Source organism: Castor canadensis, chromosome 11, assembly GCF_047511655.1.
Source record: "Castor canadensis chromosome 11, mCasCan1.hap1v2, whole genome shotgun sequence".
NCBI lineage: Eukaryota > Metazoa > Chordata > Mammalia > Rodentia > Castoridae > Castor > Castor canadensis.
Genome location: NC_133396.1, coordinates 21302402 through 21314511, shown reverse-complemented (window position 1 = coordinate 21314511; position 12110 = coordinate 21302402). Strand labels below are relative to the sequence as shown.

At 39.2% G+C, this 12110-nt stretch overlaps 1 protein-coding gene and 1 non-coding gene across 9 annotated transcripts in view; one reads left to right on the top strand and one right to left on the bottom strand.

Annotated features, from left to right (window-relative positions):
• Positions 1 to 12110, top strand: part of Brca1 (BRCA1 DNA repair associated) — a 72313-nt gene that overhangs the window by 38072 nt on the left and 22131 nt on the right. For 4 of the 8 annotated variants that reach the window (XM_074045797.1, XM_074045796.1, XM_074045800.1 and 1 more), the window contains 2 exons: positions 5168 to 5339; positions 11523 to 11622. In XM_074045797.1, coding sequence (XP_073901898.1) covers positions 5168 to 5339; positions 11523 to 11622 — 272 coding nt within the window. Of the gene's footprint in view, positions 1 to 5167; positions 5340 to 11519; positions 11623 to 12110 lie in introns of all 8 variants that reach the window. The other 4 variants (XM_074045795.1, XM_074045794.1, XM_074045798.1 and 1 more) reach the window with 1 other exon arrangement.
• Positions 4058 to 4131, bottom strand: Trnav-aac (transfer RNA valine (anticodon AAC)). The gene has a single exon. It is a non-coding gene; the product is annotated as a tRNA-Val (tRNA).

The window sequence follows — 12110 nt, the reverse complement described above, 5'->3', positions numbered from 1 at the left end:
GACACTGCACCGCTTTCTCAGGCCTGGGTGTTTATTTATAGCTCATGTGGGAAGTGGGCCTTCCCCCCTCTCACACAAAAACTCCGCAATTTTCCTCCCTCCGCCACTCTCCCAAGCTTTCCCGCTCCTGGTTGCTAGGCACACGCTGCCTCTCCCACCCTCTCCGGCCAGGCCTAGCTTGTTTATTTACAGTTCTGTGAAGGATTCCCCTCTCCCCCTCTTCGGTGCTCAGGGCTCCCCACTCTCTTTGCAACGTGTCTTTATCGTTCTGATTGCTTATTACTCAGTTTCTCTTTTTTTCCTGGGTGGGTGGTGGGTCTGTCCAGGGGGCTATGCTGATCTGGCCCAGGGTTGTCTGTGGGAGTACCACATACCGCTTAGCTCACCTTGTGGTCCGTGTCTTCCCAAGCCATCTGGGTGCGGGCGACTGGGGGTGTTCTGGGGGCTCTTCTGATTTCTCTGTTCAATGTGAAGTAGAGATGCTCTGCGCAGGCTGGAAGTGTGGAGGGGTCAAAGTTTTGCCTCTTCTCGGTGGCCTTGCCTGCAAGCTGTGTCTCCAGTGTCTCTCCAAGATTTCACTTTAGGAGGCATGCTTTGTGCTTCCTCCCTCTCGCCGCCATCTTGGAATCTCATAAGTTCACTTTTAGCTGCCAGCAAATGAATGACTTTGTTTTCTGAACTTCTGAAAATGCTAAATTAGATGAAACTGAGAATATCTGATACTCTTAAAGTCATAGGTGTATTGTAGAAAACTAGGAAAATATACCATAGAAGCATCCATGGACGAACCTTGAAATAAGCTGTACATCAAAGGACAAATATTGTATTCCACTTATGTTACATATCAGAACAATCAAATTTGTAAGAACAGAGTTAGAATAATGGTTACCAGGATTGGGGGGAAGGGAACAGAGAGTTACTATAGATTTCAGTGTGGAAGATAAAAAGGTTTTAGAGATCGATAATGGTGATGGTTGCACAATATGAAAGTATTTAATGTCACTAAACTATGCACTTAAAAATGATTGAGACAGTAAACTAGTTAAATTTTGTGAATTGTCCAGAAATGGTTACTTTACTTTATTGGTATATATCCTTCCAGTCTTATTTCTGTGTGTACTCAGTGGTGTCTGTGTGAACCTTAGCTTTAAAACATTCAAATGATACTCTGCATTGGAATCTAGCTTTTACTTTGTCATTAGAATTCTTCAATGACTATTTGGTTAACTGATTAATTAATTTTGTGTGTGTGTGGTATTGACCCCTGTGCCTTGTGTCTACTAGGCAAGCACTCTACCACAGAGCTATGTTCCTAGCCTCAATGACTTTATTTTTTGTTTTTAGGTTTTGTTTGTTTTTGAGACAAGGTCTTACCATATAGCCCAGACTCTAATTACCTAACATTTCTATTTTTGGATGTGTCCAGATTTATTCGACCTTTGCTGAATGTTGAGGTTTCAGCATAGGAGGCCCATTTGCTATTATGCACAACACTATAGTTGATATCCAAGTAGCTAAATATTTGCCCACATCTCTGGTGATTTCCTTAGTATGAATTCCTGGGACTGAAATTTTTTTCCTTGATGTTTATTGTTAAATTGTTCTTTAGAAAGATGAAACCAATTGCGCTCCTCCAGCCCCTGTGATGTTTAATAGTTCCTATTTTCCTGTACCTTTGCCAACACTGAGTACTGTCCAGTTTTAAAATCTTCTAAATCTTATTGCAGTGAGTACTTCAGATTCAGAGGACTTGTCTTCTATTACCCATTCTCTGTACAGAGTAAATCCCTCTAGGCCTGAAGCCCATTGGAGTTGGGAAAAAACCTTTGAGATGATGGTCCTTTCTGTACGTTTGTTACCAGTACTTTCTACTTCTGCAGGATTGCCCTGGTGACTAAATTGATGAAAAGTCTTAGGAGAGCTTTCTGTAGCTACAGTTCTTCTGATCCTTTCTGGCTGTGGATTTGGTACTCTGTCAATATGCCTGTCATCTAATTCTGTCCCTTGTGTTTTAAAGTTTTAGATTCCAGTTTTTTATTCCATCTGCCTTAGCCATACTGTATTATATTTGGCATTCAGTATACTGCCTCTTTGTTTTTTGTGTCCCTGATCTTATTCCCAGAGATGTACCTATTTGTTCAGGATTCATTTTGCAAAGTGTTTTTATCAAGCACCCACTGAAAATAAGTAGCTTAAATCTGGAATAACACAGACAAGCAAAATAATTGAAATATGATCTTTCCCCTCTGTTTATATAGAACTGAGAAGTATATAGAAGATAGAGAATACATAAATTTTTTAAACCAAATACTGGTTAACTATATTCATTCATTAATTCATATGTACATTAAACATTTGCTGAGTGCTTACTACTTGTTAAGCATTGGGAAGGCAAAAATGATCAGGAGCCAGGTGTGGTATTACATGCCAATAATCCCAGCACTTGGGCTGATGGAGTGGCTCAAGTGGTAAGAGCGCCTGACTAGCAAGAGTGAAGCACTGTGCCTCAAAAGTAAATAAATAAATAATCCTAGCACTTGGGAGGATGAAGCAGGAGGATTCTAATTAGAGACCAGCCTGGGCTACATAGCAAGACCCTGTTACATACACACAAAAATAAAATAAAAAAAGATCCAGGGAAGATTTCTTCCATCAAGGAGGTCTACATGGGTATACTAATGCATTAACAGTATGATTGCAGTATTGGTGGGGACTTTTTTTTTCTTTTGGCAGTACTAGGATTTAAACTCAGGACTTCACACTTGATAGACTCTACCACGTGAGCCACACCTCCAAAGTTGATGGAGACTGTCAATGGAGATTTTTGAGCTAAGCCTTGAAATATGAGAATTTTTCCAACTGGAAAAAAGAGAGGAAGCAGCAATTGAGGTGAAAGCAGAGACATGGAATGCCCAGAAAACACAAGTTGTCTTGTGTCACTAGAAACCAGAGCACATAGGGAACGCTGAGGAGAAATAAAGAGATAAGATCAGGGTATGAAGAACCTTTAAATGCTCTGCTTAAGAATTTGGACTTTATCCCGAGGGCAGTAATGATTAACAATTACATAGTGTTAAGAAAGCATTGGCTTATTATCTGAACAGTGTTATGCCACTAAGGTTTATGGAAGAAAAAGACATGATAAACATGGGTTTTGGGGAACTGCTATAATATTAAAAGCAGACATCAAAGTAACATTGTGGGAATAGAATAGAAGAGTAGAACGCATTAAAGAGACATTTTTAGAATTAGAATCAAGAAGACTTAGTGACCTTTTTTGTTTTGTTCTCCCAAATGTATTTGGCCTGTTGCCTGTAGGGGAATTTATCTGTTATAAAGTAATTCCTATGAGAAAACTAAAGGGAAGTTATACCTAATTCTCCCATTACTATTTTTTCTGATTTGCTGGTCTATTTAATGGCCACATACAGGCTAGATATGATAATTGTGACAGTACTGACTGATACCCTGCTCAAATATCTTATGTGTGGTTTTACTTCTGTTTTATTGAGGCAGGGCCATGGATAGAGTTTGGTCAGTAGTGTAAGTACCCATGGGTACCATGTGGTGGCAGTGGTGTTGCTGCAGACATTGGCAGCAAAGCAGTCACACGGTAGCAGTGGAAATCTTTGTAAAACTGGAAAAACACATTTTCTGGTTATAAAAACCTCCTGAAAACTATGAACTTAGTGTAGCAGGAGAAAAATGATAGCTTGTTTTTAGTAGAGAGCAAAGTTGTTTTCAAGGATCAGAAGAAAGAAGCAGAGAGTAAAATAGACTTTGTTTCATCTCCTTTTCCCTTACCCCCACTTCCAGATAGCCATCAGTGTTCCTGACAAAGAAATATATGTTTTGGAAAACGCCTTATGTACCTGAATTCTTTGCTTATCAAATACCTGAGACTTAGCATATTGTTTCCTTTTTTTGTTTGTTTGTTCTTTTTATTTTTTCTTCTATTTTACTGTTTTACATTTACTTACACATGTATATGTTATTTCTGCCACCTCCTCCTTCACCCCCCCCCAGCATTTTGTTTCTTTTTTTTATTTTTATTTTTTGGTAGCACTGAGGTTTGAACTCAGGACCTCATGCTTGTTAGGCAGGTGCTCTTACCGCTTGAGCTACTCTGCCAGCTACCAGCATATTGTTTCTTGAAATGAAGCAATAAATAATAGGAGCCCCATAAATAAGAACTCATTATCTTGAATTAAAAACATTAACTGTCTTTACAGGCTTTCTAGAATGCCATAGGAAATACTCAACATTTCATCTGTTTAAAAATAACATATTTTTGAGCCGAGTGTTGGTGGCTCATGCCTGTAATCCTAGGTACTCAGGAGGCAGAGATCAGAAGGATCGTGGTTCAAAGCCACCCTGGGCAGATAGTTCTCAGGAGACTCTAACTTGAAAAATTCCATCACAAAAAGGGCTGCCAGAGGGGCTCAAGGTTTAGACCCTGAGTTCAAGCCTCGGTACCACAAAAATAAATAAATAAATACAATTTTTAAAAATAACCTATTTTTGGAGCTGAGCATAGTGACATGTGCTTGTACCCCTGGCTACGTGGGAGACTGAGGTGGGAGGATCACCTGAGCTCAAGAGTATGAGACTCCATCTCAAAAATAAGTAAGTAATCATGTATTTTCACGTGAACTAATCTAAAATGTCTTGTTAATCTCCCAATACCAAATCTTTGAAACCTAGCCTGCATAAAATACTAACATATTCATGCTAATTTTATATTTCAACACTGCTTAGGTTCCATATTATTTCACTCCCTATCTTCAAAAGAAAATAGCTGGGTAGTGAGCATGGCTCAAATGGTAGAGCACCTGTCTAGCAAGCACAAGGCCGAGTTCAAACCCCAGCACTGACAAAAAAAAACCAAAAAAACAAAAAAAACCCAAGAAACAATTGCAAAAGGACATCACAATAAAGCAAATCTATTTGAGAGAATTAAAGATTCCCCCTCAACATCGTTTTGAAACAATTTCAAGGTCATTAATTCATGAGAATGGTCGGATTAAAAATTGTTCAGCCAGAACTCATAATTCCATACTAGGTGACTTCAGTTCCTACTAAAAATTAATTGCTGTGACACATTTTCACTTTATGGCAAGTTTCTCAGAGTGTGTGACTTTCTTGGTGTTCTTTCTTGTTTTTGCAGCAAAGGGATACCATGCAAGATAACTTGATAAAGCTCCAGCAGGAAATGGCTCATCTAGAAGCTGTGCTAGAGCAACATGAGAGCCAGCCTCCTGACAGCTCCCCTTCCCTCATAGCTGACTCTTACGACCCTGACAACCTGCTAAATCCAGAACAAAACATATCAGGAAAAGGTTTGTAATATTGGCAAATGCCAGTGTCTTACACAAAAGTTCTTCCCCTTCTGCAGCCTTTTTCTCCGACTGAAAAGTAAGGACCTAGTTTCAACATTTTATGACCTTTGCTCAACACATATGTACTGAGTCACTCCATGGGTAATTTGGGAGCCTTGGTTCTAGTCCCTAATATACCATTCAGAGAGACCCAAGGAGATGCTGTGGGAAGCCATAGGAGATAGACATCCTAGTTCTTATTCTTAGAAGCTCAGTATAGTGGGAGAAATTGTAATATGTAACCCCATAATTTCAGAAAGCCATGGAAAAAATACTCAGATGTACTCTTACAGCACTGGTGTCGGATCACAAAGGCCTATGTGGCATTCTTTATGATTTTTGGAAAGAGAGCTCCTCTACTTCAGGAACTATACTTCTGAGTTTTCAGTTGGAGAGATAGCACATGATCAGGGGACCCACAGGGAGAGCTTAATGCCCAGGAACAAGTAGGGGTGGTGAGCCCTCCAAAGTGTTCTTTACAACCATCTGAGTGAGCCCTACCTGACTAAGTGTCAAAGTTCATCCTCCAACACCTCGTTCCACAGTCCTGCTCAGGGCCCTAAGACCTTCTTTTGAGTCTTTCTAGGAACTCAAGCATGTTCATTATTCAGAACAGTGGCCTTGGTCCCCACATGTGACTTGTAATATTTTTATGTTCAGAAAGAAACAGTAACTCACACATGAGCAGCTAGAAACTGTTGTTGTGGCACTGCTTCAAAATGTGTTTCCTTAAATGCTTTCTTTGTAACTGCATCTTCTTTTAGTTTATCTCCAGGCTAATAAGCCCAGAGTCCCATCCTCAGTACAGCTCTCTTCTTTGGGATTCTTTCACTGTCTTCACTCTGAAAGCAAGCTGGACTTTCAGTTCTAATACACAAGAAAAGAAATGTTACTGTCTGGCTTTGACTCTCTGTCTAAATATACTTTCTCTTCTTTGGCATATATGTGTGTTGGTTTTTTAAGTGAATATCTGTACATAAAATGTTTCTTTGTAAACAAACAATTTTTTTTATGGTTTCATTTCTGAAATATTTTGAGTATCAATTTAGTACCAACTCAAGTGTCAGCCTTTTCCTCCTTAGGTTTGTGAGTCTTAACCAAAACTCAAGTAAATTTTTTGGGGGAGGTATTGGAGTTTGAACTCAGGGCTTGGCTCTTGCAAAGCAGGTACTCTACCACTTGAGTCACACCTCCAGTTCATTTTGCTCTGGTTATTTTGGAAATGGGATCTCAAAGAACTATTTGAGACCTGGGCTGGCCTGAATCTTGATCCTCCTGATCTCAGCCTCCCACGTAGCCAGGCTTATAGGTATGAATCACCAGTGCCCAGCAGAAAATTTCTTAATCCTAGGAAAAAGTATTGTTTATCTCCTGCTATCTTCTGACCCATTTTTAAATAGACTTTTTGGAATAATTTTTGGATTACAAAAAGGGTGCAATGATAGTACAGATGACAGTGTTGCCATATGTTCCTTACCCAATTTCAGTTTTCTCCCTAACATTATCTTACATTACCATCGTACTTTTGTAAAAGCTAAGAAACTGACATTAATATATTACTATTAAGTAGTGACTTTATTTGTATTCTACCAATTTTTTTTTTTTTAAGTTCCAGTAAATTTTTTTTTTTTTTTTTTTTGGCAGTACTGGGGTTTGAACTCAGGGCCTACACCTTGAGCCACTCACCAACCCTTTTTTGTGATGGATTTTTTTGAGATAGGGTCTTATGAACTATTTTCCCGGGCTGGCTGCCAACCTCAGTCCTCCTGATCTCTGCCTCCTGAGATGCTAGGATTGAAGTGTGAGCCACTGGCACCAGGCTACGATCCAAAGCCCTTTCTCAATGCCCTGCTCTTCAGCATAGATCTACCTGCTGTTTGTCCAAGGATCATTCCCAACCCTGCATAGTATTTGCATGCAAATATGTGTACTTACTCATAAATTATGTGTGCTTCTATACATAAAGTTATTTCATATTAGGTACTTCATTTTGTGTTATGGGGGTTTTTTCCCCCTCCTGGATTTCCTGTCATTCAGAAAGCAAATATTAGCAATTGTGAGATCATAGCAAATTACAGTAGAAGTGATTTTTCAGACATATCTGAGCTTTTGTATCCTGTAATATGTTCATTCCGGGAAGCACTTGTCAAAAATTTCTAGGTTCCTTTCCTGGGAGTTCTGAATCAGTTGAGGTGCATGGGTTATGTACTTTTATTTTGGTTTTGGTTTTTAGATGGGGTCTCTCTATGTAGCCCAGTCTGACCTGGAAATGCTGTGTATCCCAGGTTCCATGTCTCCTGGAACTCAATATCTCCAGCCTCAGCTCCCAAGTACTGGGATTACAGGCATGTGTCACCACAGCTAGAGGGTTAAATGTTTTTCTAAAGTTGAATTTCATTATGGGTTCTGTATTTTGTAGTTTATCATTTCTTAGTCTCTTTCCTTGATTCTTCCCAATACCTTGTGCAAGCTGACCTTGAAGTGAGATGCTATCTCCACCTCCAGAGTAGCTAGGAGAAACCTTGTTTTGGGGGGGGGGGACTGGTACTAGAAATTGAATTCAGGACCTTGGACAAGTACTCTACCACTTTAGCCACACCCACAGCCCCATTGCCCTTCATTTTCCTTAATCATTCTCTAAACCACAAGCTCAACCCAGGCCTTGAATATTATTTACTTGTTGATTGATTTAGAAAAGTATAAATGCAGGAATGTAGAGCTCAGATTCCAGAACAGTACCGAAGTCCCCCTATAAACATGTAACATGTTTTAACATGTTACATTCTCATGGTACAGAATATGAACTGGACCAAAACATTTAATAAATTTACTGATTGCCTATGTGCAAATTATAGGATCTCACTTGAAGGTCAACTCAGGCAAAAAGAAGTTAGTAAAACCCCATATCAACCAGTAAAAAATGCTGGGCATGGTGGTGTGATCTGTCATCCCAGCTACAGGGAAGCATGAGTAGGTGGATACAGGAGGATCAAGGATTGCGGTCCAGGCTATCTGGGGCATAAATGTGAGACCCTATCTCAAAAATAACAAAAGCAAAAAGGGATGGGATGTGGTTCAAGTGGTAGAACACCTGCCTAGCAAGCATAAGACCCTGAGTTTATACCCCATCACCACCTCCCTGCTCACCACAAAAAAAGGTTTTGAGGCTTATGTTTTATTTTGTGTTATTTGAAGCAGAATCTCACTATGTGGCTAGGCTGGCCTCATACTGTGTAGCCTAGGCTGGCCTCAAACTTACAGTCTTCCTACCCTAACCTCCCATCCTATTGCTGGGATTATAGGCATGCACCACCATGTTCAGTTTAGCAGGAAAGGTTTTTTGGTTTGGTTTGGTTTGGTTTTTTGCAGTACTGAACATAGGGCCTCATGCTTGCTAGGCAGGTGCTCTACCACTTGAACCACTCCACCAGTGTGGGAGCAGATCATGAGAAGCCTATGAGAACGTGACATAAGCACAGTTGTGCTCAATGATCTACAGGCTGAGTTTGGCAAGGCCCCAGCAGCAGAAGAGAGCTAGAGGCAAAATGCAGCACAGCTCCTTTTCCTAAGTTGTTTACAAGGCAGGTTTCTCTTGTTACCCCTCCCTGAGAACAGTTGCTCCACCTCCTTGTTTACCACTGGATATAAAAGGCTCACTGAAGGAGGACATGAGGTTTTTTGATTGGGGTAGAGGGTGGATTGATTGGTTGGCTGCTGAGTTATGCTAGAGATTAGAGGAAACATGGGACAGTGCAAATCTGAGGACCAAGACTTTAAGAGAGATTATGCTAAAGAAAAGCTAAAAGAGAACATGGGACAGAGTGAGTCTAAGGAAAGAGACTTTAAAGAATAAAAAAGAAGACTTTAAAAGTAAGATTTTAAAGAATAAGATAAAAGAAACAGTAAAAGAAGAGAGTTATAGAGAAAAGAAGCAACGAGGCTGTTGTGTGTCTCCATCCAAACGCCCAGCACACCTGGCCCCAGCTTTGTGCATGTTTGTCTATCGTTTTTCCTTTCTGCATCTCCAGTCACCCCCAGTTAGGTTCAGTAGGAACAGAGTACGAGAAAGCTCTCTACACACCAGCCTTGATTTTTTTGTTGTTCTTGTTGAGTATTTTCGAGATACGGTTGTACAAACTATTTCCACAGGCTGGCTTCCTGATCTCTGCCTACTGAGTAGCTAGTATTATAGGCGTGAGCCACTGGAGCCCAGCAGCTGGAAAGTTTTTTAGGTTCTGGTGGATTGCTAACACCTAAATGGAGTAAACTTATTTTTTTCAAGTTTGAGGTCTGTTGTAATGAAAAGAGGAATTTATTTGCTAAATATTCTGGTGATGGGATAACTTTTGTTTTTCGTGGTGTTGAGGATTGAACCCAGGGTCTCCAACAGGTTAGGTAACCAGCTCTACCACTGAGCTATACTCCCATCCTCCCCCTCCTTTTTTAAAAACCTTTGCAGTGGTTAATACTATTCTATATGTTTCTTTGGAAGCTACCCATACCACTTTATCAGTTTTCTTTATTTTATTTTTTTTCCTTTATTGTTGTGATGGGTGGGGGTACATTGTGGCATTTACACAGGTTCTTACAACGTGTCAAATGTATCATACATGAATTCACCTCAACTATTCTCCTTCATCCCCCTCCCCCATTCCTGGAGTCTTTTGTTTGTTTGTAGTTTTTGCCTTGAGGTATCATTTTTGCATTTACTTACATGTGTGCATGTGTTATTGCACCGTATTCACCCTCCTACCCCCTTTCCACAACACCCCCCCTCTCTCCCACGGGTGTCAGCCCTCCTGTTCTCCAATTTTGTAGAAGAGAAAAGAGAAAATTGGAAAATATACAATGCTCATAGTCAGACCTACTTTCTTTAAGCAACTGGTAGCTTCAGACAGAGTTCTTAGAAACTCACAAGTCCAAAAGATGAGCATAAAAGAAACTATAAATAATGCATTTGAAGATTAACTCAAGAAATCAATGATTAGTTCCCCTTAGGTTATCCACTGTCTTAAAGAGCAGTTTAATTAATGCAACCTTTTGTTTACATTTTCTGCCTCAATTTATGGATTTTAACTTCTGTAATAAAAGCTTAGAATGAATTACAGCCATCAGTGACTTTTTAATGGATAGAAGACATTTATAACTTTTAACTATTTGTTTTTACTATTTAAATATTTCTGCCTTTAAGCCACTTCCTAGAAGGCAGTGGCACAATGTACATTGGCGGAATTAATAAATAAGGATATGCTAACATGCTAGAACTTTGCCTTGAGTCTGTTTGCTCCCTTCTTGTGCTATTTCTTCATTAGTTCCTTGTATTACTTCAAGGTTCCTTATCAACCAGCCTCTTGTTGTTTTGTGTCTGTGTGTTAGTGTTTTTGTTTTGTTTACAGGGGAGAGTTCTTTTCCTGCTTCCCCATACATGCAGAAGTCCAAACTCTCCTCCCTGCAGACTTTAATGTGGATAGAGTGTACATACAGAAGGGAAAGTACCTTGTGTTTACCAGTACTTTTTTTCCTGTTGTCCAAGGGGATTTGGGTTTAATTCAGTTTGTTGCAGAGATAAAAATTCAGTACATATCTTGTTTTCTTATCATTCAGGGCCAAAAATAGATATATATGGTTTCTTCAGCTTTGACTCAGTCGAGTGTCCCTATTTATCTAGTCTATAAAGTGTTCCTTTTATTATTGTTATTAATTTTTTTTTATTTGGTGGGACTGGGGTTTAAACTCAGGGCCTCATTCTTGCTAGGAAATCATTCTACCACTTGAGCCACTCTGTCAGCCCAATTATTACTGATTTTTAATCAGTTTTGTTTGGTGTTAGTAATTGTCTGCTACATCACTTGTATCTATAAAATTCTGTCTGATAAACTCAAGAACCAATTTGATTGTCACAGATAGCTGCTTTTAAAGTCAATACGTGCCAGGCATGGTGATATATGTCTATAATCCTAGCATTTGGGAAGCTGAAACAGGAGAATTAATTTCAAGGCTAGTCTGTGCTACATAGCAAGTACACAGCTCAGACGCTGTCTTAAAAAACAAACAAACAAAAAATCAGCATCCTCACCTAAATTATCACCATCAGGACAAAGAAGTAAAGTATATTTCTTTATTTTCTCATTCCATTTAAAGCAGTTTTAACTTTGGAGAAAAGTAATGAATATCCTATAAGCCAGAATCCAGAAAACCTTTCTGCTAACAAATTTCAAGTATCTCCAGGACCAGGAGTAGAAAGGTAAGAAATACCAAGTTATGGTATCTCAGTAATGTCTTTGTTTATGTTTAACTCTTTTTTTTTTAATTATTGTTGTACTGGGGGTACATTGTGACATTTACAAAAGTTCTTACATTATATCATAGTTGAATTCACACCCTCCATCATTTTCTTTCTTATTGTTAATTTTGGTCACAACTTTCTGCAGTGTTTTATACAGAGACATTTCTAACCTCTCATTGCTCTGGGACACTTCCTAATTGGAGATAGGGTTTTTGGACCTATATAAGAAATAAGCTGCAACATGAAAAATGTGCAGTTAGATCTGTCCTTCTAAAGGTCAGAACTAAAACCGAGGCAAGCCTGAAGGCTGATGATAGACTTCCCCAAGCCCTTGCCCTAATTAAAATTTTTGCCTTTCTAGGCAGTAAATATTCAAAGACTAGCAAAAAGAAAGACTATTAAGTACTTTATTTATTTGTTTGTTTATTTTTGAGATAGGGACTCAT